Genomic DNA, 21,529 nt, shown 5'->3' with positions numbered 1-21,529 from the left:
TGAAGGCAGGGTGTGTGTGTGTGTGTGTGTGTGTGTGTGTGTGTGTGTGTGTGTGTGTGTGTGTGTGTGTGTGTGTTTGTGTGTGTGTGTGTGTGTGTGTGCCACCCAAACAGAGCATGGATGACAGCAGTAGAAACACTGTGACCTCTGACAGGGCGGCTCCGGCCCGCAGGCTTCATGTTGGACCCCCCCATTAGGAGCCCCTCCATGTGGGCAGCCAACACACACTAGTCACCAGTTCAATCAGTTCAGGGGTCAAAGGTCACATCCAGGCTGAACACACTCAGTCAGCACAGCATCACCAGAGCCTGTTCAGAACGCTGCAGCAGGATGATACCAACGCACACTGTCCGAGGAGTCGTTTCAGGACGATGCCAACACACAGTGTTTGAGGAGTCGTCTCAGGACGATACCAACAAACACTGTCCGAGGAGTCGTTTCAGGACGATACCAACGCACACTGTCCGAGGAGTCGTTTCAGGCCGATACCAACGCACACTGTCTGAGGAGTCGTTTCAGGACGATACCAACACACTGTCCGAGGAGTCGTTTCAGGACGATACCAACGCACACTGTCCGAGGAGTCGTTTCAGGACTATACCAACACAGTGTCTGAGGAGTCGTGTCAGGACGATACCAACAAACACTGTCCAAGGAGTCGTTTCAGGACGATACCAACGCACACTGTCCGAGGAGTCGTTTCAGGCCGATACCAACGCACACTGTCTGAGGAGTCGTTTCAGGACGATACCAACACACTGTCCGAGGAGTCGTTTCAGGACGATACCAACACACACTGTCTGAGGAGTCGTTTCAGGACGATACCAACACACACTGTCCGAGGAGTCGTTTCAGGACGATACCAACACAGTGTCAGAGGAGTCGTTTCGGGACGATACCAACAGACACTGTCTGAGGAGTCGTTTCAGAGGCTAAATCAGTGGTTATGTTAGCCTGGATGGAGCAGGAGAAGAACAACGGGAGCAGGGGAGGAGCAGTGGGAGCAGGGGAGGAGGTGGCAGGAGCCCGCTGAGGAGCGGACTCTGACAGCCGGTGCACCGGCCCCGCTAGCCGCGGCTCGCTGTAGCCGCTAGCTCGTAGCTAAGCTCCCGCGGTTCCCGCCGCGGTTCCTCACCTCTCCTCACGGCCTCCTCGTACGACAGGAATCCGATCCGCGACTCCTTGGCCCCCATGATCCCTTCATTTCATGGCGACGAGAGGAGAGAAAGGTCGGTCACCGAGGCAGGCAGTCGGCCCGTGTTGTTGTTGTGGAGCTGCTGGCGGTGTCAGTGCGCGTGCGCGTGTGTGGCAAGCGGGTGAAGGCTTTCAGTAACGCCTCCATTCTGTCACATGACCGAGCTCCACGGGTCAGTTGATCCACAGATATAATAAAGGGTAGAGACCGAATCGGCTGCCGCGGAGCAAGAAATATGGTGGCCATCTTGGTCCAGTCGTCAAGTCCATAAACACAAGATTACTTACTTACTTACTTAAACACTGGATTACTTTTCACAGGTAGGATGGAACGTTATTACTGTTTTGCGAATATAAACATATTGTTCTGTATTTATGTCCACCAGTGAACTGGTAGCAGCTGCTACCAGTTCAGCTGCCATGGGCTGTTTATAGTAAGTATGCAATTGTCGTGCCAAATGCCTGAAATTAATTAATTTGTAAAAAAAAATTCAAGATTTTGTTCCGATCATTACATCGTGTTATATCTTATATATGGGCTTACAATGTATTCACATAATTTTGTCAATATACTAAAATGGCCGAGTAGTGCACAAACAACTTCATATGTTTGTGTGTGTGTGTGTTTTATAAATGACATCATAGATCACAAATCAGAACATTCTATTATTGTTTATTCCACTATGAACATCAAAATACACCAAACCATGTGCCGAGTATCAAAACTACATGTATGAAGATTATAGGAAAGAAAACCAGGTGACGATCAGTTCAGTATTAAGCGAGTTATGATTGTCTCTTACACATAATTGCCAAGTAAATCAGACTTACTGGAGTGGACGACCGGGCCAAGATGGCGGCGCCACCGCTGGCCAGCGCTAATAGATAGCGGTCGATGCGCTTTTTTTTGAGAAAAAATGTATCTCAAATTCAGAAAAACAGAGCCACATTTGTTTGGAATTGCTTTTTTTCCTCTAATTATGACATAATTGTCATTCGTTCAGAAAAACAATGTTTTTATTTTTTCATGTGAATGCAATACGCTTCTGTAATGTACATTATAGGCCGCACTATAAGCACAGATGTCCACATTGTATCAGGGCATACATTTTACTGTGGGGTTGTGCTTTCTTTCTTTCTTTAGGAAACAAGTGAGTTTGAAACACTGGTTCGTGGTGGGGCGACTGGAGAGAAGGAAGGAGAGAAGGAAGGAGAGAGGGAGAGAGAGAGAGAGAGAGAGAGAGAGAGAGAGAGAGAGAGAGAGAGAGAGAGAGGGCAAGTGAATTCCTGGAAAATTACACAAACACTGAGGGTTTTATCTCTGTTCATAAAGTATTTGCCGATTGTGATTTTGGGGAGAGATTTTCCTGAGGAGGATTGGTAAGTCCCGGTGCGCAGCAAGACAGAGTTACCGGATGCACCTGAACGCATCACTCATGTATCGTTGACATTGACATGAAGCTCGTTTACCAGTAAAAATCCAATAATTTGCCTCATTGTTTAAGGCGCTGGGTTCAAGGTGTGTGAAAAAAGTAACAGCTGATAGTCTGGACTTTACGAAAAGTTCCGGTACATGAAGTACGCTAGAAAAGAGTCCTTGTATGCTGAGGGGTAAAATTGTATGTGCTGGTACTGTGTACTGGTGCATATCGACCCACTTAAAGCAACTCATGTTGTCATCTGTGCTGCTGTGTCTGTCTATTTAAATATCTTATGATCCTACTTGTGTTTTATCAACATCTGTAGGTGAATGTCACATTTCCTCTATATGTATATAACTTAACCAGTGTCTTTATGTGTATCTTTTTTTTTCCTTCTATAAAGCCTTTTTTCTACTCATATATATACCGATGTAAATTTGTCCTGATGTTTTGGGCGCAGGGCGATCGCGTCGTGGTGCTGCTGTGGCGGCTGCTGCTGAGGTGATGAAGGTGGATATTCCTCCTCCTCTTCCTCCTCACTCAGAAGTCTCCTCCTTCGCACTGTGCTCCTCTCTGCCGCTGTGGTGTGTGTGTGGACACACATCAGACGTCTGACCAGAGACCAGCCCGATGACCAAAAGGAGCCGACACCACCGGGGATGGCTGAGGCTCACAGCACCGTTGTCATGGAAACGGACATCCAGAACACAACTGGAGCTTAGAGTTTATAAATGATTGTGTAAACTGAGCCGGGTCGTCCTCGTTGGTACCACAACCAGCAATCCAGAAACTCATTTGAAACCTATGAAGGGCAGAATAATAAAAGCCTGTGACCCCCCCGACCCCCAAGCCTGCCTCCTCCTGCTCTTCCTCTTTTCGCTGCTCTTCAGGAGAGCTGGACAACCTGAGACAAAGAGGACTCACTCACTCGCTCACTCACTCACAAAAAGCTCCATCAACGTCCACGTTTGCATATAAATTATTGGCATTTTAATTATGCTATGTCAGTACTACGCTGAAAAAAACAAGATAAAATGAATTGAAGACGAGCTGTAAAGCTTGTGTAACAACATCACCCCCCCCCCCCCCTCCCCCCCAGCAGTTGAACACCACGCCCCCCCCTGTGTACAATCTATGTCACTGTACAATGTCACGCACCAGGCCGTCGCCCTGTCGCCCACCCGGCGGGGGGCTGAAGGATTCACGTGTGTGTGTGTGTGTGTGTGTGTGTGTGTGTAGGGGGCTGTTCCATGATGAGTCTCATGGCGTGCAGAGCTACAATTTGAATAAAAAAAAAACAAAAGATGGGAACAAAAAAACAAAAAAAGAGTTCCTCTGATTCCAAACAGAAGATGAAGGCGAGTCGAGGAGGAGGTGGTGATGGTGGTGGGGATCCTAACAGGACACACCCCAAAACGCAGCGCGAGTGTGCTGATGGTGTCTTCTCTATATGTCGTCTGTGTGTGCGTGCATGTGTGTGTGTGTGTGTGTGTGCGTGTGCGTGTGCGTGTGTGAGCAGTGACTGGTCCAGTCCAACCGGCCTGATGCTCTGCAGCATCCCCTTTGGGGGCTTGTCTCCATGTCCTTACCATGTTTAAACCCACAAGTCTTCTTTTTTTTTTTTTTAATTTTGTCTCCCCTCATGACTCAGCCCAGACAGGGGCGGGTGGGGCCGAGGCTCTGGGCCAATAGGAAAGCCCGCACCACCTCCTGGGTCTGCTGGGGCGTGGTGTTGACGTCCTCCAGGGCGTCCGCCACGGCGAACTGCCGGTCCCGCAGCCGGTTCCAGTTGGACAGCACGTTGTGGTACTCAAACACCTTCTCGTAGTTTCCCACCGAGTTGTAGAGTTTGATGAGGCCTCTGTAGTCGTACTCCAGCCCGCTGTAGCCCTCTCCAAACAGCTTCTTGCCTGTGGACACACCACACGTCACAAAGTCAGCCACCCGTCCAACCCACGCCGCTCGGCCCCGTTCTGACCCCGTTCTGACCCCACTCATTGTCAATCTGCCGGTGTGTCGCTCCGCAGCTCTTTCTATTTTTCATGTGAGCAAAGGATCGCCACGCCATCGCGGAGCGATCACGGGCTTCAACATTAACTCTGGTTTTCTCTTTCTCAGGTAACAGAGATATCCTGGTATGTTAATCCAGGTACTCGACCGTTAGAGGCAACAGTGCATGTCTAATGAAAACCAATTTTTTTAAAATGCTACTGCCGTCACTGTGCAGCAGCAGGCTGCGGTATTAGCAAGGTGGTGTGTGTGCGCATGTGTGTGTGTCGTGTAACAGTGGAACACTGAACCTCCACACAAGTTTTGAAAAACAAACTTCCTGAAGTGGGAGGGGCCAGAGGAGGAGGCAGTGGCGTCCTGCAGGTGTGTGAGGGCGCCAGGACTGACCAATGGCGATGGAGCGCAGGTAGAGCCGCTCGGCGTCGTCGTACTGGTTCATGTCGTAGTTGTAGAGCGACGCCAGGTGACCCACTGACAGGGCCACCTCGTAGTCCTCGTGGCCGAGCAGCTGCTCCTTGATCTGGATCGCCTTGATGTGCATCTCCTCCGCCTCCTGACACACACACACACACACAAGAGGATTGGATTTCTGTACTTTCCTTCCATATCTAAAACAAAGTCAAATCCTTTGTACACAGACACAGACACAGTACCGACCTTGAACTTCCTCATGGACTGGTAGAGGCGTCCCAGGTTGCCGTAGTGTTTGGCCGTCTGGACGTTGAACTCTCCAAAGGCTTTCTTGGCCAGCTGCAGTGAGGACAGGTGCAGGTCGTGAGCCTCCTGCAGGAGGCGCTCTTCTGTCTCTTTATTGTGGCAGTCGATAGCGATTTCCTCCAGGATCAGGGCTTTTGGAGGGGGGGGGGGGGGCAAGAGGACCAACATGTTAGTGCTCAGCTGTGAGGGGCAACTTACTGAAAACTACTGCAGGACAGTAGAGTAACTTTAAAGTTAATTATGGCATGTTGTTACCTGGGAGTGTAACACGCCTCACATATTACCGAGTTAAGCTGAATGACGGAATGAATGATTCAGTGTCTGGGTGAATCATCTATTATTAAAGTTGGTATATTTAAGTGCTCCCAGAACTCAAACACAAGAAAAAAACCGATCTATGTAGAAACGCCCAGAAGAGCCGCTGCGGTAAACAGAGCGGATGAAGGGCAGCCATTGTTGATTTGGGCACTGGAGGGGGAATCCAACAGCAGCAGAAGTCGTCACGTCACAGTAACACGGTACCCCAGAGTGCGGGAACGACAGCAGCTTTTTCATCAACTTTTAGAAAAGACCCAGTGAAACCCATCAGATTCTCTTTGAGATAATCGCCTGAGTCCATAGTTCCACTTTCGAAAGCCACCGAATCACCGGGCGCAGCTTGCAGGGAGGACCACACCTTTTCTCGAGTTGGTAACACACAAACTGAACCGTTACCTTAGAAACCAGGCTGCACCTATTCACTGCTTCCATGCGAGAGGGATGAAAGTTGTCCACTCTGATTTACAAAGAGGCCGAGAACAAAAGTCAGAACTCTGCAATGTTTGACACGCATGTGAAGGTAGCAGCAGACCTTACACACTCCCAGTAGGTAGGTTGTTAGGGTTACCTACTCCGTTGTACTACCCCGGTGTCGTGGCAGAAAGCAGCCATTTGCCTCATTTCTCATCCATTTCAGCAGTGGCACACTCTGTACGTCTGGCAGTACACCTTATTACATGCAACTTTATCAAAATTCTACCACTTTCATTGAAGTTTCAATATCAGACATAGTAATTCAAGTCCAGGTTATATTTGACTCCTAAAAGTCTCCGTGGCTTCCTCCATTTCTGCAGACAAACACAACGTCCAAGTGTTTCCAGAGTCACACCTTGTGAGGTCAGAGAAGGAATGGAGGTTCCTCCGTCTCACTGTCCCTTTACATTTAGTCGAGCATTACGAGCAGCTGCTTGAAGATACGCAGGAACCTTCGCCGGGACAACAGAGTGCTTCTACTGCCACCTGCTGACCGTCTGCTCTACCAACACTTGAGCCTCCACTACGTTTGACCGCCTTGCATTCCCACAATGCAACCTGGTGCCCCGGCAAGACTTTCATTAGGGACGGCTTAGTGACGTCCCTATTGAAAATCCTGGAAGGCAGTCAAACTAAAGATGATCTCCAGTAAAAAAAAGAAAAACTAAAGAGAGGGTAAAGAAAAGAACTAGGCCACGTTTCCTCGGCAACATTTCAAGTGAACCTGCATCGTTTTTATGTTTTCTTTTCAGAAAAGTTTCCCGTTTACACAGCAAGGTTTTGAAAACGATGTCCATTTACACGGGCTGTCGGTCGTTTTGGCGCCGGGAAGTTTCTCACCTTTGACTCTCTTGGACGAGGCCAGCAGAAGATGGTCCTCAGGCAGAATGTGAGTGATGATGTCTATGGCACGTTCTGCATGAAATCTGCGGGAATGACGCAAAGTGTGACGGGGGGAAACCTTCCCACCAACATGCGTGGCGCCTCTGGGATGAGCTGGGTCACGCGGTACTCACAGAGCGTTGTCAAACTTCCCAGAGCTGTACTGGTGCACGTACGAGGAGTAGGCCAGGTCCTCGTGAGCTGTGGCAACGTGGATGTTCTTCCCTCCGAACACCGACTGTCGAATGTCAAGGGCCGTCTGGGAAGCAGCCACAAACGCACAACGGATCAACAAAAGCGACGACGCGGGCCAAAGGAGCGATTCTGTTGGGATCCCTCCACCCACCTGGTAAATAGCAACTGACTGGCAAATGTTGTCTACGTTTAAAAGATAAAATCCATAATCTAGCAGGGTGTCCGAGTACTTGGGATGTTTGTGTCCAAAATGTTCCCTGAAAGACACAAAACCTGACAACAGGAGCCGGACCAACAAACGCAGTGATGATGTGTGATCTGTGTGGAAGCCAGCGGGGTTACCTTGCTAGAAACACTGCATGTTTGATCAGCTGTTCAGCTTTCCTGAACTCTCGTTTCACCACGCAGGCCTGCAGTGAAGACACAGTCGGTCAACGACAGCCTGTCCGAGTGTCCGGGAACAAACCTGATCCGAGGTGGCGAGCCGATTGTGGCGGTACCTTGGAAGCTTGTCGCAGGACATCAACTACTACTTTGACAGGCAGCCCAGGAGTTATTTCCTTCATAGCTTCTATACACCACCTGTAAGCCTGCCGGCGAGAACAAACACAAAGCGCAGCTTTTATCGTCGTCGTCGTCGTCTGCGAACTGCAAGCGTGACTGGACATGTTGAACAACAGCTTGAGATCATCTCTGAGAGATGGCTCATGAGAACGCTACTCCTTCTCAATACTTGAAGTTTATATGGATTGTTCTCATAAGACAGAACTCCTAATATTCTCATGACAACTTATGGCTCGGTGCCTTGCTCAGGGCCATGTGGGCAGGGAGAGACGGGGATTCAAAGCTGTAACCTTGTGATTTCAAGAGAACCCGCTCTCCCAACTGCGTGACATTTTTCCTGCCCAATCATCTCCCACACAAGGTCTCAGCCGAAAACGCTTCTCATTCTTGTTTCAGAAAATGTTCACGTTTACGAGGCAAAGACTGAAAACAATGTAGACCCCAATGGGATCTAAACATTAACAATGGGAGTACACATTTCCTAAAGTGAAAGGAAGTGACACATATTTATTGAAAACCTTTACAGCTGCTGGGAAAAAGGCTATTACATGTAAACGGCCGGCGGTCCCCATCCCCCAGGCCGGGTACCGGGCCAGTGTGTTATTGAGTTACAAAGACTGATTGAAGACACTTACCTCATCATAGTGGCTTTTGGCGAAGAGCAAGGCACAGAGCTCGCCGTACAGCGCCGCCTTGTTGGCCTGGTGGCCATGTTTGGCTAGTTTGTCCATGTAAGACTGAGCAAGCTTGAAGGTCTCCTCCCCCAGGTGGTACTTGCAGTTGCCGTTGCGGACATGGAGCAGCCTGCGGAGACGGGGGGGGGGGAGACGGTGACGTGGTGGTAGTGTGAGGGGAGTCGGCGTTTAACTGCGACATCGCCATCAAACTGTCACGTTAGAAGCTGCGGGAAGACAAACTGCTGGACAGGAATCTCAAGTTACACAACATGATCCAAGAACTACTACACCAACATGTGGCGGAGGATACACAGCTAAAGCCTGGAATACCTGCTGTTCTTCTTCTTCCTCCAGGAATTATGCGTTACACTTTTTGAAAAGGTTTTCACAATTGCGTGTTTCTATGTACATGTTAGTAAAAACCTGATATTTACTCTATCGCAAATCCACTGGTGAGCGTTTTAGCCTATAAAAGTGCTGACAAGCAGGTTTTTGAACCTTCACGTGCGACCACAACTACAACTCCCTGTATGGTGTGAGACAACATATAAATCTCCATTATACATTGAGCACAGAATAATCCGTCCTGGATCCTGCAGCTACCCTTTCCCTCCAATCATCCTGAACCAAGAGCCCCTGCAGGATCCTGCCACCTGGCTACGCTCTCGCTCCTCCTTTGGGCTCCATTGTGACCGGGAGAGAATGAAAACACCAGAGTGTTGGATCACGTTGGCCACTGACCTGACGCAGCACTCCACGGCGCGGAAGCAGTGCAGGATCTCACTGTGGAGCGTGCACAGCTGCAGGCACGACAGAAACACCTTCTCGGCATCCCCGTACCAGCCGGCGTCGGACAAGAAGCCACCTGCAACCCCCAGACGAGCAACGGTGAACCTCCTCCCAAGATGCAGGGCGGGAGCCGGCGGGCCCGCAGCACAGGCCGTCACCAGTGTCACCCCCTCTACTCACCCAGCACGAACCCAAACTGGATGGCCTTCTCCTTGACGTGGGCGTCCGACTCTGCGATGTAGGAACAGCGGCGGCTGAAGGAGTTTGCCAGAACCGAGGCCACCTTGACACCGTGGTCCATCAGGGCCTGGAAACAGTGGTGCAGGAGGTGTCTGCAGCGAGGAGGAAACCCCAGCAGATCGTCAGTGTCACCGACACGCGTTCATTTGTAGAGCACCATTCAAACACGGGGCATTTCACAGTGCGAGATGCAAGCACACTTTTCAATATGGCCGACTGAAGAACCTTTGGACCGGGGTCACCTGTAATCAAGGCCAAGACAACACGAGGAGGACTGAACACCTTGTTACTCGTGTGAACATTTTATAATAAAGCCTGTAACGCGAACCTCGTGTAACAATTCACTCATATTGGAATACATTGTTATCAATAAACTGAACAAATGTCCCTCCTCAGGTGGAAACTTTACAGCACACAGGGCTCATGACGTCCCAGCGGCTCATATCCAGCTGAAACATTACTTACTTTGTTGTGTTAAGATGTTAAAGAAGATGTGAAGCAGCTACAAAGTTCCACTGAGGAGGAAAAAAGAAGCAGGAGGCAAACAGAGACACTCCTGAAGCGTTTGTTGGACCACAAGAGGGTCAAGACAAGAGGATTCGTGGCTTTAGACACCAATGTCCCACCAGGAGTCTTTTGATTCCATTTCAGCACTTTTAAGTGGGTCCAGGGTCTCGCCCAACTAAAAGACCTCATTTCCGACCGTCCGCGCCGAAGTGTCTCACACACTCCTGTGTGTTTGGTCAGATTTGGCTTGTTTTGTTCCAGAGTCCACCACACGTCAGCCACAGAGCAGAGTGTGGCGTATTTCAGCACTGCGATGTGCTGCATACGTGTTCCGGCTCGCCAATGACTGTCAGTCATATCTTAACTCATGTAGCCTGCTACTGCGTGAGCCCCGACGTTTGCTAGCATGTAGCAAGAGTCAAGAGTTTACCTGATGCCCCTGAACATGTCACTGAGGCCTGTTAGATCCTGCAGTAAACCGACATGGTGGCTCGGACACTTATTACTGAAACGGTAGGTTGTTTTTTACTCTCCACACTTTTCATAATGACATCATTGTAACCAACTCCACTTTCACGTCATGTATGGTGTTAGGAGCTGCGTTGCTCCACTCCGAGACACTCCATTATTGTTTTCCACCCACAGAACTTCTTTACAATGAAGCGATATTTTTGGTTCATCAGCAACTACTAAACAAACTACATACTACTGTAAATGAAAGCTGGATTCTTTTTTGAAACCATAAAATGAGCCTTTTAATGGCTTCATGTGAAAGAGAACTTTAATCAGCGTGTGTTTACATGGGATGCCATGGAAACGGCTGTAGAGCTGCGTTTTGTCATTCTACACCTCCATTCCTCCCGATGTTGAAGCATCTGATTCAGACGCGTCCGGGAATAAAGCGAAAGGAGCAAAAATTAATTATGTAATGGCCAAATATTGAAAAATAATTTCCAAGCTCATTCATGGATTTTTTTTTTCTTTTCCTAAGGCCACTCCGGGGCTCTGGATTAAAACAAGATGGACGTGAAAAAACACCAATAGAGCGACAAGAAGACTCAATGTTTTCTGTCTCTTTAGTCTGAACTGGAGGTTGAGGCCAGACCAGATGGAGCGACCCGGACCAAACCACTGTTACAGTCCGTCTCCTGGCTCTTTTTCGTGGAAAAGTCCCATCAGGGAACTGGAGAGAAACTCAAGCTTTTTTGGGTGAAAGGTCTTCAAGAGCTTCAAGCAAGATTCAAGCGTAACACCCCCCCCCCCCCACTAGTCAAGACACACTGACGTGTATTGTGATAGTAAATAAGGACAGTTTGCTGAATTCTGCTAATTTTATACAAGATGGTTGGGAGAAGCATTTAAGTTTAAGTCAAGTCTTTATAAACTTGGTGAGTGCTGTTATTCCCCCGTGGCTGTCCACCAGGCTGCTGCAACGCTGAAATATCTCACTTGTGGGACTAATACAGGTGAGAGCGTTTTAGAAGTTTCAAAAGGTTGTTTTCAGTGACTGACGGTCGATGGAGCGGCGGTCCTCAGGCACTGAGCGCCATATTCACAGACAAGATGTTGTTCCGGATGGTTCCACACACAGATCAACGTCTCACCTTTTATCCGAGGCCCGCAGTACTTTAGCAAACACCTCCAGCTCGCAGAACTCCCCGCCCAGCTGGCATAGTCGGCCCTGCTGGTAAAGCTGAAACACAGAAGCATCGGTTAGGATCAGCCTGGACACTCGGGGTGTGTGTGTGTGTGTGTGTGTGTGTGTTTGTTTCCACTCAGTGTCAAACTCATTTTAGTCAAAGAGACACAACACCAGTCCTGTTCAGGGATCCAAATGATCAATGGCAGCAGGGTCAATATTCATTGTTTTAATGCAACAAGTTACAATCCCTCCAAAACAAAACGTCGAAATTTGATTGACAATATTTCCTCAAAAGAAACGTGTAATTTGAATATTTAGGAATTTTTAATGATGCCTCCTAGTGTAAATAAAACCACAAAACATTGAACTTGTCTTGCATTTGTAGCATTTTCACTATTTTCACCAATTCTGCCTCACAGCGCAACGTTGCTGCTAATGCTAACTGCCTTGTAAGCTTTCCCTGCTGCATCACTGACCAGGCCTCCATGTTATGTCGGGTCCTCTGCTCTTAGTTAAAAACTTAATCCCTGCTACATGAAACTGCAGCAATAAATCCCAGTCACTTCTCATCTTGCAAGGCCCTGGTCCAGGCCGGACTTGTGGCCCAGGCCTGGCCCCCAGGCCGTGTGTCTAGCACAAAGGAGTGAAAACAAAAAAGAAAAAAGAAAAAAGAAAAAAAGGTGCCGATGTCTGGCCTGTCATCAGAATGCACTGAACTGGAAGTGTATTTTTGGGGCCATTAAGGGTCACAAATGTGTCTCTTTAACTGCTCACTGGCTGAAATCCAACCCGATGTGAGGTGGGAATTCAGCACCAGCTGACCAGAGGGTCAGCACAAAACATTTTGTAATGATGACATGACGAGTCCACCTCCTTCAGTCTTGAGGAATGTGGAAGACATGTGCATTTGGAAAAGGCAATCAATGAGACTGATGTCAAATTACAGGTGCTATACGGAGCAGCTCACCCGTCACCATGCAGCAGGCAGCGCGAGTGTTTTTAGAAATTCTCACTTTTCCCCCCGCTACAAAATTCTTCAATCAAGAGCATTTTCCTTCACACATCCAACAGGATGAGGTGCATTTTTTTGTCCTTTCATTAACAAAACAAGGTAGACCCGAAGTGCTTTTACAAAGCGACACTGAGCCAAGACGAAGTGTGGCTGCTACAACAAAAAGACATCTGTACGAGCGACGGGGTGAGCGAGCAGCCACGTGGCTGGAAGTGAAGTATCTCATGTGGCGTTAAAATTCAATGTTTCAAACTATCAGACAAGAAAAACACAAAATCAGAAGAAACCGCTTTTACAAGGACACTTTTCACTTCAGAACATCCAGTGCGAGTACACACCGTACTGTTACTTTATCCACATTCGGCCTTAATTTGATTTTCAACTCTCCGTACTCTATTCTGAAAATAGGAGTACAAAGACTTGCTTTATAACTGGACAGTTACAGTGGGAGGGAAAACTCCTGCAACGTGCCGTCAGATCGACTACAGACCCGATGACATGAAGTCTGAAACCGTCAAAAGAGCTCAGGCTCCTTCAGTCGAAGCAACGCACTCACCACACACACTTCCACCAGTTTAAACTGTTCACTTACTACTGACTGGTAATATGACTGACTCTTCATATGTACGGAGAGACAGAGACAGAGAGACAGAGACGGAGAGACAGAGACGGAGAGACAGAGACGGAGAGACAGAGAGAGAGAGAGAGAGAGAAGTGTTCTGCATCCATTTGAATGGAGACTCAGTCACAAGCCAGTTGCCGTTTGTATTTTTAATGAGCTAAAACTGCAAAATAGCAGGAACTGAAATCTGCATGGATGCTCCAAATGCCTTGGGACTGAAGATATTATCCAACATGTGGGTCAGGATATTTTGCTGTGGAGAGTGTGCCGTGGATAAAGATGCTGGAAACACACAAAGACGCCTGGTGATCATCTTATACAAGTTATACAGGTAATGATGGACGATTTGACCTTGAAATGAAACAGGACTGAATGAAGCTGCACCCTCTGCCTCCAACACACTGAAAATGTCGGAATCTCATCGTATCATGACGGTTCTACGTTCTATGTTCTGTTCGTTCCACTGTTGTCAGCCTCTGAAAAGTATTACTCAGCTCCAAAGTGTTTAACACCCTCCAGTGTTAACACCCACCACAATGTTAACACTGTGGCCACGATGCTATTCACTGTGTCACCACAATAACCTGACTGTTATTCACTGTGTCACCACAATAACCTGGCTGTTATTCACTGTGTCACCAGGAAGCCCTGCAGCTTCGCTGGTTCACACTTGGTCTGATAGTGAGAGATGGTTTTTGAGAGTCTGTCTTCACTGTTGTAGAGGTTTTAGTTTGCAGACGGTCCGTGAACATTAGTGTGGCTGAGGGTGAAATTACTCCCGTTAATGCTGTAAATCCAGGCCTTGTGCGTATTTTACTTTAGTGATTCACCACGGAGACGTATCACACATTATTGTGTGCGTTTGACTTTGTCACCCGCCCCCTGTTCATTGTTTTGATGTCAGTGATGTTCTCCTCGGCGAGCTGGTGTTTTAGAACACTGACCCCTGGCTGCAGAGCGGCATGTCGCTGTGCACCGGCTTTGCGATTTGCTAACATTACACGTTGCCGAGTTGCTTTGCAAACATTGCTATGTTGATTTACAAACGTTGCACGTTGCTGTTGATTTGCGTAAAATACGCCCAAACAGCGACATGTTGTCATGAACAGTCGGATAGCAGAGTGCTGCTCCGTGAGCCTGCTGGCTGGCTGCAAACTGTGGAATGGATTACCCGACTCCATACTCCGCGTCTCACTTAGGGCTTTTCCACCAAAAAGAACCAGGAGCGAGTTCAGGGCCGGTGCCAGTTCTTAAATGAGCACTGCCGAAGAGCCGGTTCTTTTTCTCCCGTTAACGGAGCCGTTATCAGAAATGTGCGCAGGTTGGATCAGAAATTTCCGATCCGTGAATTACGTTGGTATCGGAACCCGCTACTGAATCGGATCGGCCACGTCCCTAGTCCACATGTCTAAGTGTCCTTGAGCAAGACACTGAACCAACTGGTTGAATTGAGCACGAAACGAGTGTGAAGAAGTGGCGCGAATGGATGAATGTGATTAAGTGTTTGGGGCTTTGGAGATTGCTCCTGCATTGGAAAAACACAATATAATATAAGTGAAATCCTGAAAAAAGGATCCCCACTGACCCACATTCGTTCTGCTGCTGCACCTTTCCCTGAAGCTCTGATGTGAGGTGAAGGACCTGAAGATGTGCTCAACATGACCTTATATGATTTGGATCGTCAATATTTGGTGAAAATGTAATGAAAACAAGCAGTGAAGGCAGTTGTGTGTTCCATATATATATATATATATATATATATTCAAACACAGCTGCTGCAATGATAAGCAATGTGAAAACAGACATCTTCTCCACACAGCAATGTCCAGAATAATGATGTGAGGTAATCAACGCAGCGGACCAGTCATCACTTCATGGATTATAGATTCACTGTGTTCATCTGACTGGGCCACGGGGTGATTTCAGGACCGTTAGAAACACAGCTGGTGGCTGACCTGAGGTGATCAAGCCTCATACAACCTGGAAACACACGCTGGAAAAGACTGACACACACACACACACACACACACACACACACACACACACACACACACACACACACACACACACACACACACATCAGAGAGGCTTGTTTTCATATTCATCATACCAAGGCTGAGCAGCACTTACACCACACAGCACTGTGTGAAAGGCAAGGGAACTCGTTACAGTATTTCAACGTGTGACCACCACGGTAAATATTGGTGTAGGGCGATTTCACAACAGATGTTTTGTTTTTAACGCAAATAAATTCATGACTGTGGCTTCAAAGGACATTGTATGTTAGAAAACTATGTAATGTCTTGTCAAAAGCCAACCTGGTTTAAAAATGGAAAGCTACCTGTGCCGTAAAGGACAATATATTTGTGACATTGGGCCTCAGAGTTTACACGAATTCTGAAGATAACTGACGTAATCAGCGAGAGGGACAATCTCATCATTAAATGGTCATTAACCACCAACATGTGGACCAGACGGCTCAAAGATTATGGAAAGCAGAATATTTCTGAGAGAATTTGTCAATAAATAAAAGCAGGTTTTTGTGAGCGGACATGGACTTGCAGTAAAAAGCAGGTTTTTCCGAGTGGACTTGCAGTTAAAAAAAACAGGCTTTTCTGAGAGGACCTACAGTTAAAAGCAGGTTTTCCAGTGTTGTCGTGCGGCTGTGGAGGCTAACGTTAGCTGCAGTGTTAGCAGTTGGTTACACGAAGTGGAGCAGAGTGTGTGATAAGCTGCTCCCCCTGGACCGCCTTACCTTGTAGTACACGTCGAACTGGATGTTCTCCGGGAGCAGGCGGATGTCCCTCCTGGAGCGGCTGTAATTGTCCACCACCGCGGAGATCGCGGTGTTGTACAGGCTCTCCGGGATCCATTCGAGCTCCGCCGCAGCCATGTTGTTTTCCCTCTCCAAAAACTGCTCCTCCCGAACTCTGCCTGCGATGAAACCACGTCCTCTGCCGCTCCCCGCACCACATCCGCTTCGGAGGCAGGCCACGGAGCAGCGGTACTGTGAGCGAGCCGAGCTCGGAGTCCTGGAGCCGGGCTCGGTGTCCAGGAACCGCAGTTAAACGTCTGTCTCCGTCTCTGTCCTCATCTCCGACCAGTCCCCGACCCGACACGATGACGTCACCAACACGACGCCGGCGGAAGTCCCGCCCCTCAGCTGGAAAAGCCTGTTATTAATATCCATTTATTATTGGTTTATTATAAATGTATAATTAATAATATATATATATATAATAGTATAATTAATCACTGAGTGATCAGTTTGTTAGTAGTTCATAAACTGAATTATAACCCCATTCATTATTAATAGAATAGAATAGAAAAACGTCTTATGGCATTGCTCCACACAGACTACAACCAAGAATAAATAGCAAAGACATTTAATTATCAAATAAAACATTATGCAATTTAAATAAGTGATATCATGTGTAAGACTCAGACTTGGGTGATATGTGGTGGACTAGGTTTACAGACCACTACTCTTCCATTAAATACCATTTGTATGAATAATTATTAGTTCATAAACTGAAATTTATTTTTGTTATAAAATGACTACTAAACAGTACAACCAAATGTATCACTAATTATTTATAGATGAATATTATTTATGAATAAAAATAATACTTATAGGCCTCAGTGGAGGAGTGGTGAGCAGCCTTACCTCAAAGTAAGAGGACATGGGTTCAAAAACCAGCTGGGCATTTCAAAAATAAAAGATCCACAAGTGTGCATGAAGTGGTGTTTATTGAAACAACACTACACAACACCAGCAACAATGATCCGCTTGTGCAATCGAGGGTATTTCAAGTAAACCGTAGTGTTGTGGATGCTGCTGGACTGTGCAGGTCAGTGAGCGGCTCCTCTGGAGGCACTGGAAGGTTCTGGAGACGAGGAGCTGCAGCAGCAGCAGCACACGGACCAGGTGCCGCTTACCTGAACGCCGCACCCGGTTCCCTCACGTTTTCAACATTCACAACACGTTCTGATGCGGTCAGAGACAGGGATGCTTCTGTCGTCCAGTAAAGGAATGTGAAAGAAGTTGCTTGTTTTTCTCAATGACTCACGGACAGATAGCATAAATGACTCAAACTCTGCTTTAAATTAAATATCATCTATAGAACATGAAATCCCGATGCTATGGACACTTTTTATCGAGCGGTGTGGACCAGTGAAATCTTAACATCTGAATGTTTCCCTTTAAGTGCAACGCGGTACGAATAGTGTCTGATAAAAGTTAACATATTTCCATGACTAGCGGTCACACCATTGTACTTGTTTAGGTTCTCGTAAGACCCACATATATATATATATACACACACCATCTGTGACCACAAGATGCTACAGCACCACAGGGAAATCTCCAATAATTTGTATTTGACAGACTGAGTTAGAAAAAGTCTCCAAAAAAGGTTGGTTTTTAAGATGGTGTTTGTTAGAATGTTAGAATAGTTTCAAACGTCTTAATAAACGTTTTATTTATTCTTTAAGTGTTTATTTTTCCCACTCTTCTTGAAACGTACACACAGGTGTGACTTGTAGTCTAGAAAATACAGTATTCTCAATTTCTTTACCAAACAAAATTGACATTTTTCATGATCAATTTTCAGTGTTATGTCGTTTTGGTGCAAAATACAGTGAAATGTCAAAAGTCCTTCATTTGTGTGTGTTTTGGTCCCGCAGGCTGACTAAAATGCTGCAATGTCCCACAGTTAGCTTTTTCATCTCTTGGGGATAAAATCCATTGAGGTTGTTCACCTTTGCAATGTCGACCCAGGTTCACTTTCACTCCTGCTTCATGTCATAGATTGAAATTGTTCCTTGGCTGCATTTAAATATATCCACATGATGTCTGAACTTGTCCTGTTTAGTTCCTGCTGGGGGACGAAAATCAATGGAAGCAGCTCGACGTTATCGGAAGACACAAACATGTGAGAACGACTCAATGTGCTGCACCATGACAGATGGACTAAAAACCTCCTGATCCACTCAGGAACTTCAACACATTTACAAAAAGCATGCGCATGCTGTGTCTGTCCGGGCCGATACAAAAAGTCATAAAAGTCGATATATACGGGGGTGGGGTGGGGGGGGATCCTGGCGTATAATAGTATAAATAGTTAGCCTTGGGATAAAGAGCTCGGGCCTCCTGGGCGTGGATCTGCAGACGCAGCCAGCCACCGGGCGGCTCGCAGCAGAGGAGACGCTTCAGGCACTCTGAGGTGGGAGGGTTGTGGTTCGACGGCCTCACTTCTGCAGAATGAACTGGTCGATGAACTCGTTCTGCTCCGACTCCACTTTGGACAGGGCTTCGTACTCGATGCGATATCTGCGGCAGGAGGAGCAGACCGTGTTCACACCCGGGACGCCGACGAACGCCGGTCCAGATTTCTGGCTTCTCTTACTTAAAAACAATTCTCCGCCCTTTCGGGTTTGACGGTGCTTCCGCACTGCCGATCATGCTGATTGCCGGGTTTCAAATTGCTGGACAGCGATAAGTTAAGAAACACTCAAATCAGCCCCAACCAACGATGCTACAGATCAAATAAGGTCGTCTTTACTTTCCAAGCAAACTTTTCCCTTGATCGAGCCGTGATGGACAAACGGCAATAGATTACCTCTCCAGTTGCATCTTCTTTTCAGCGATGAGCGCCTGCAGCTGCTGCTGTTGGGCCTCCCTTTGTTTGGCCACGGACTTCAGCAGATTTCTGGCTCCGATCGCCTGACGGAGAACAGCGGCAGGTGAAAACTTCAGTGTCACAGGTTGTACTTTTCCACATTCATTTATTGTAAAAAAAAAAAAAATGTGATGTGAGCAAGCATGAGAGTATGATGGAACACAAAGCGCTTTAATTCCAGCAGATAGGAGTTCAAAACAAGTGAGATCAAAGATGAAAGATGTTAAAATCAGATCGGATCACATTCTGGACTGGAACAATGAAGTTGGGACCACATCCAGATGTTGAGGACGACTGTCAAACATCCAGCTCACCTTCATCTTTTCTGTCTCAGCCTCTTTGGCCAATTCGTCCACGAGCTCGATGAGGCCGCCCACGATCTTTTGAAACTGTCCAATTTCTGCCAAGGAGAGAAACACGCATGAACACGCCGCAGGAGCTGTTGGGTGTAGGAGAGTAGGGAAGCACCGATCCAGGTCTTTTCACTTCCGATCCGATCAAGATACCTGAATGTGGATATCTGCCGATACCGATGCTATCCCGATACCAGAGCTCCGTTTGCTTTAATATTATTATTATGATCATTATAGTTGATTTTATATGAGGCTGTGATAAACTTGTTTCTGCAGTAAAGTATGAAATGTAGGAATGTTTGCATGTTTTCTCTCAAAAGACAACTTGAGGTTAGTAGAAGGTCAGAAAAAGAAGCAGTACAAAGTATTTTTGTTCCATTTGGACAATGTGGGCGTCTGCGTGACGCCGTCGTCTCATAATAAACTAGCTCCATCTTTAAAAGCTCACATTCTTTAGCAACGCAGCACCAACAGAATGTTTTCAGCTCTAACGCAGCTCCAACCATTGGGGCCACATTCAGGGAGTTTAGCCTGAAAATAGCCCTGCTTGGATTTCTGATGCAAGAAACCTTGTATCAGAAATCTCTGACCCGTGAATTACGTTGGTATCGGTACCCGATACCGAATCGGACCCATCCCTACCGGAGAGGCACATAAAGACATATCCTCACTGTCCACAAACTCTTTGCACTCGTCTTTGAGCTCAGACGTCTTCTGGCTGGCGTCTGGCTCCAGCACCCGCAGCTTTTTCAGCTCGTCAAAGAAGAAGCCCGCTTCAGCTAGCGGGTCTTTCGCCATGGTAACCGGCCTGTGGCACAGGAGACAAACAGCAGGAGGCCAGATTATGACACTGTGAGTTGGACTCAACTCCCAACAGGGCAGACTGACTAAGTGCCATTTCATTTCATGCATTTATAATTAAAATGCTGCATGTGTGAAACATGTCATTCGTGTGCCTGCCTACGCGGCAAGATGCAAAGGATGGATGACCGGAGATCAGCATCTGTTGTCATGGAGACGCTGAGATCAGAGGACATTTGCAGTGAGGTGTGTTAACTGTTAACACACCTTAATGAGAACAACGGGCCGGTTTTCCTGGAACATTTCAAGCCGAGTGATACCGAAACGACCAAACACTGATTATTGGAAAATTGAGCCATTGTGGTGTCAGGAGGTTAGTTTTGAGATGTGGATTATCACCACCTCCTGTAGCACAGCGCTGTTCTGTGAAGTTCCTCTCCGTTAGTTTGACTTTCCCTTAAAAGCAGAGAACATAAGGCCCGTGGGCCAAAACGCACCAAGAGGCTCCAATTTGGAGCTTATATAGGATTTATACTAGTTTTATTTTGACATTTCCTTATATTTTACACCAGAATGTTTCATTAGAATGTACTTTATGTTGACATTGTAATACTTTTCAGTACCAACTGTTTGATCTTGCAAAAATATAGGCAATTTCCTTACATACACTGTGACCACAACAAAGAAAAACTTTGTGCAGAGAACGATACATGTAAAGCCCATAGAAGCAAAGTAAAAAGTGTGGAAATGTACTTTTTCACTTGATGGAGGCTCCATTATCTACCCAGCTGTGTGCCACACACAAAAATATATACTTACACTAAAAAACGTAAACCAAAGACATGTTGGACGGTTTGGTGTGAATTTCATGCAATAAAAACGCTTATGAACGTTCACATGAAAAACGTGCTGATTGCATGAGACCGTTACCAGCATAGATAAATAAACACAGATATTTTATATCTACGGTTACCAGCAGCAACGAGCGACGCTGGAGGAAGTCCGTCACCAGTTAACAAGGAGACCGCTTTATCCGAAACACCCGTTAATGATACCTGTATTAAATGTTTGTACCGATGGATCCTTCTCCCACGGTTTGATCCCCGCGAATCCAACCGTGCACACGAGCCGCGACGACTCGGTTAGTACCGGTTGATCTCTCCCTCCCGGCGTTTGGTGAACAGCTGTTCCGTCTCGGAGTCACTGCTAGCTTCCAGGCTAAGTTAGCCACTTGAATTAACTTACGAGCTCTTAGCTCCGTGACGCTCGCCTGTTTACTAAAGGTAGATGTAGGGCGCTCACCGGCGTCCGTGAGCCCAACTTCGTTAGGTTTAGCGAGCCTGGCTCTACGAGCCACTGGTGACCTGCTGAAAAGTGTGAGTTTTACCTGTTCAAGACGCTGTCCCCGAACGCAGCGGAGTCTGTGCGTG

The 21,529-nt window shown here is 47.1% G+C and overlaps 3 protein-coding genes across 4 annotated transcripts in view; all 3 read right to left on the bottom strand.

The window, feature by feature from the left end:
* The window catches only part of usp32 (ubiquitin specific peptidase 32), a 35,911-nt gene extending 34,642 nt beyond the window's left edge, over positions 1-1,269 (bottom strand). For both annotated transcript variants that reach the window (XM_080509530.1, XM_080509531.1), the window contains exon 1: positions 1,136-1,269. In XM_080509530.1, the coding sequence (XP_080365656.1) occupies positions 1,136-1,193 (58 nt within the window). In that variant the 5' untranslated portion in view covers positions 1,194-1,269. The remainder of the gene's footprint in view (positions 1-1,135) is intronic.
* Positions 1,270-3,739: 2,470 nt separating this feature from the next.
* appbp2 (amyloid beta precursor protein (cytoplasmic tail) binding protein 2) lies at positions 3,740-16,372 on the bottom strand. Its single transcript, XM_080508410.1, has 13 exons — positions 16,020-16,372; positions 11,593-11,681; positions 9,422-9,573; positions 9,194-9,317; positions 8,411-8,579; positions 7,712-7,801; positions 7,554-7,621; positions 7,363-7,468; positions 7,151-7,275; positions 6,975-7,060; positions 5,283-5,473; positions 5,013-5,178; positions 3,740-4,525 (listed from the first exon to the last, which is right to left on the bottom strand). The coding sequence occupies exons 1-13, from the start codon at positions 16,155-16,157 to the stop codon at positions 4,263-4,265; spliced, it is 1,767 nt and encodes a 588-aa protein (XP_080364536.1). The 5' UTR covers positions 16,158-16,372; the 3' UTR covers positions 3,740-4,262.
* A 648-nt stretch (positions 16,373-17,020) lies between these two features.
* On the bottom strand, positions 17,021-21,529 carry ift20 (intraflagellar transport 20 homolog (Chlamydomonas)). The gene is made up of 5 exons (XM_080514268.1): positions 21,487-21,529; positions 19,970-20,106; positions 19,260-19,345; positions 18,886-18,989; positions 17,021-18,596 (listed from the first exon to the last, which is right to left on the bottom strand). The coding sequence occupies exons 2-5, from the start codon at positions 20,094-20,096 to the stop codon at positions 18,515-18,517; spliced, it is 399 nt and encodes a 132-aa protein (XP_080370394.1). The 5' UTR covers positions 20,097-20,106; positions 21,487-21,529; the 3' UTR covers positions 17,021-18,514.

This window comes from Blennius ocellaris (genome assembly GCF_963422515.1).
Source record: "Blennius ocellaris genome assembly, chromosome: 2".
Lineage (NCBI taxonomy): Eukaryota > Metazoa > Chordata > Actinopteri > Blenniiformes > Blenniidae > Blennius > Blennius ocellaris.
The sequence above is the reverse complement of the archived record's forward strand: the minus strand, read 5'-3'. Positions and strand labels throughout refer to the sequence as shown.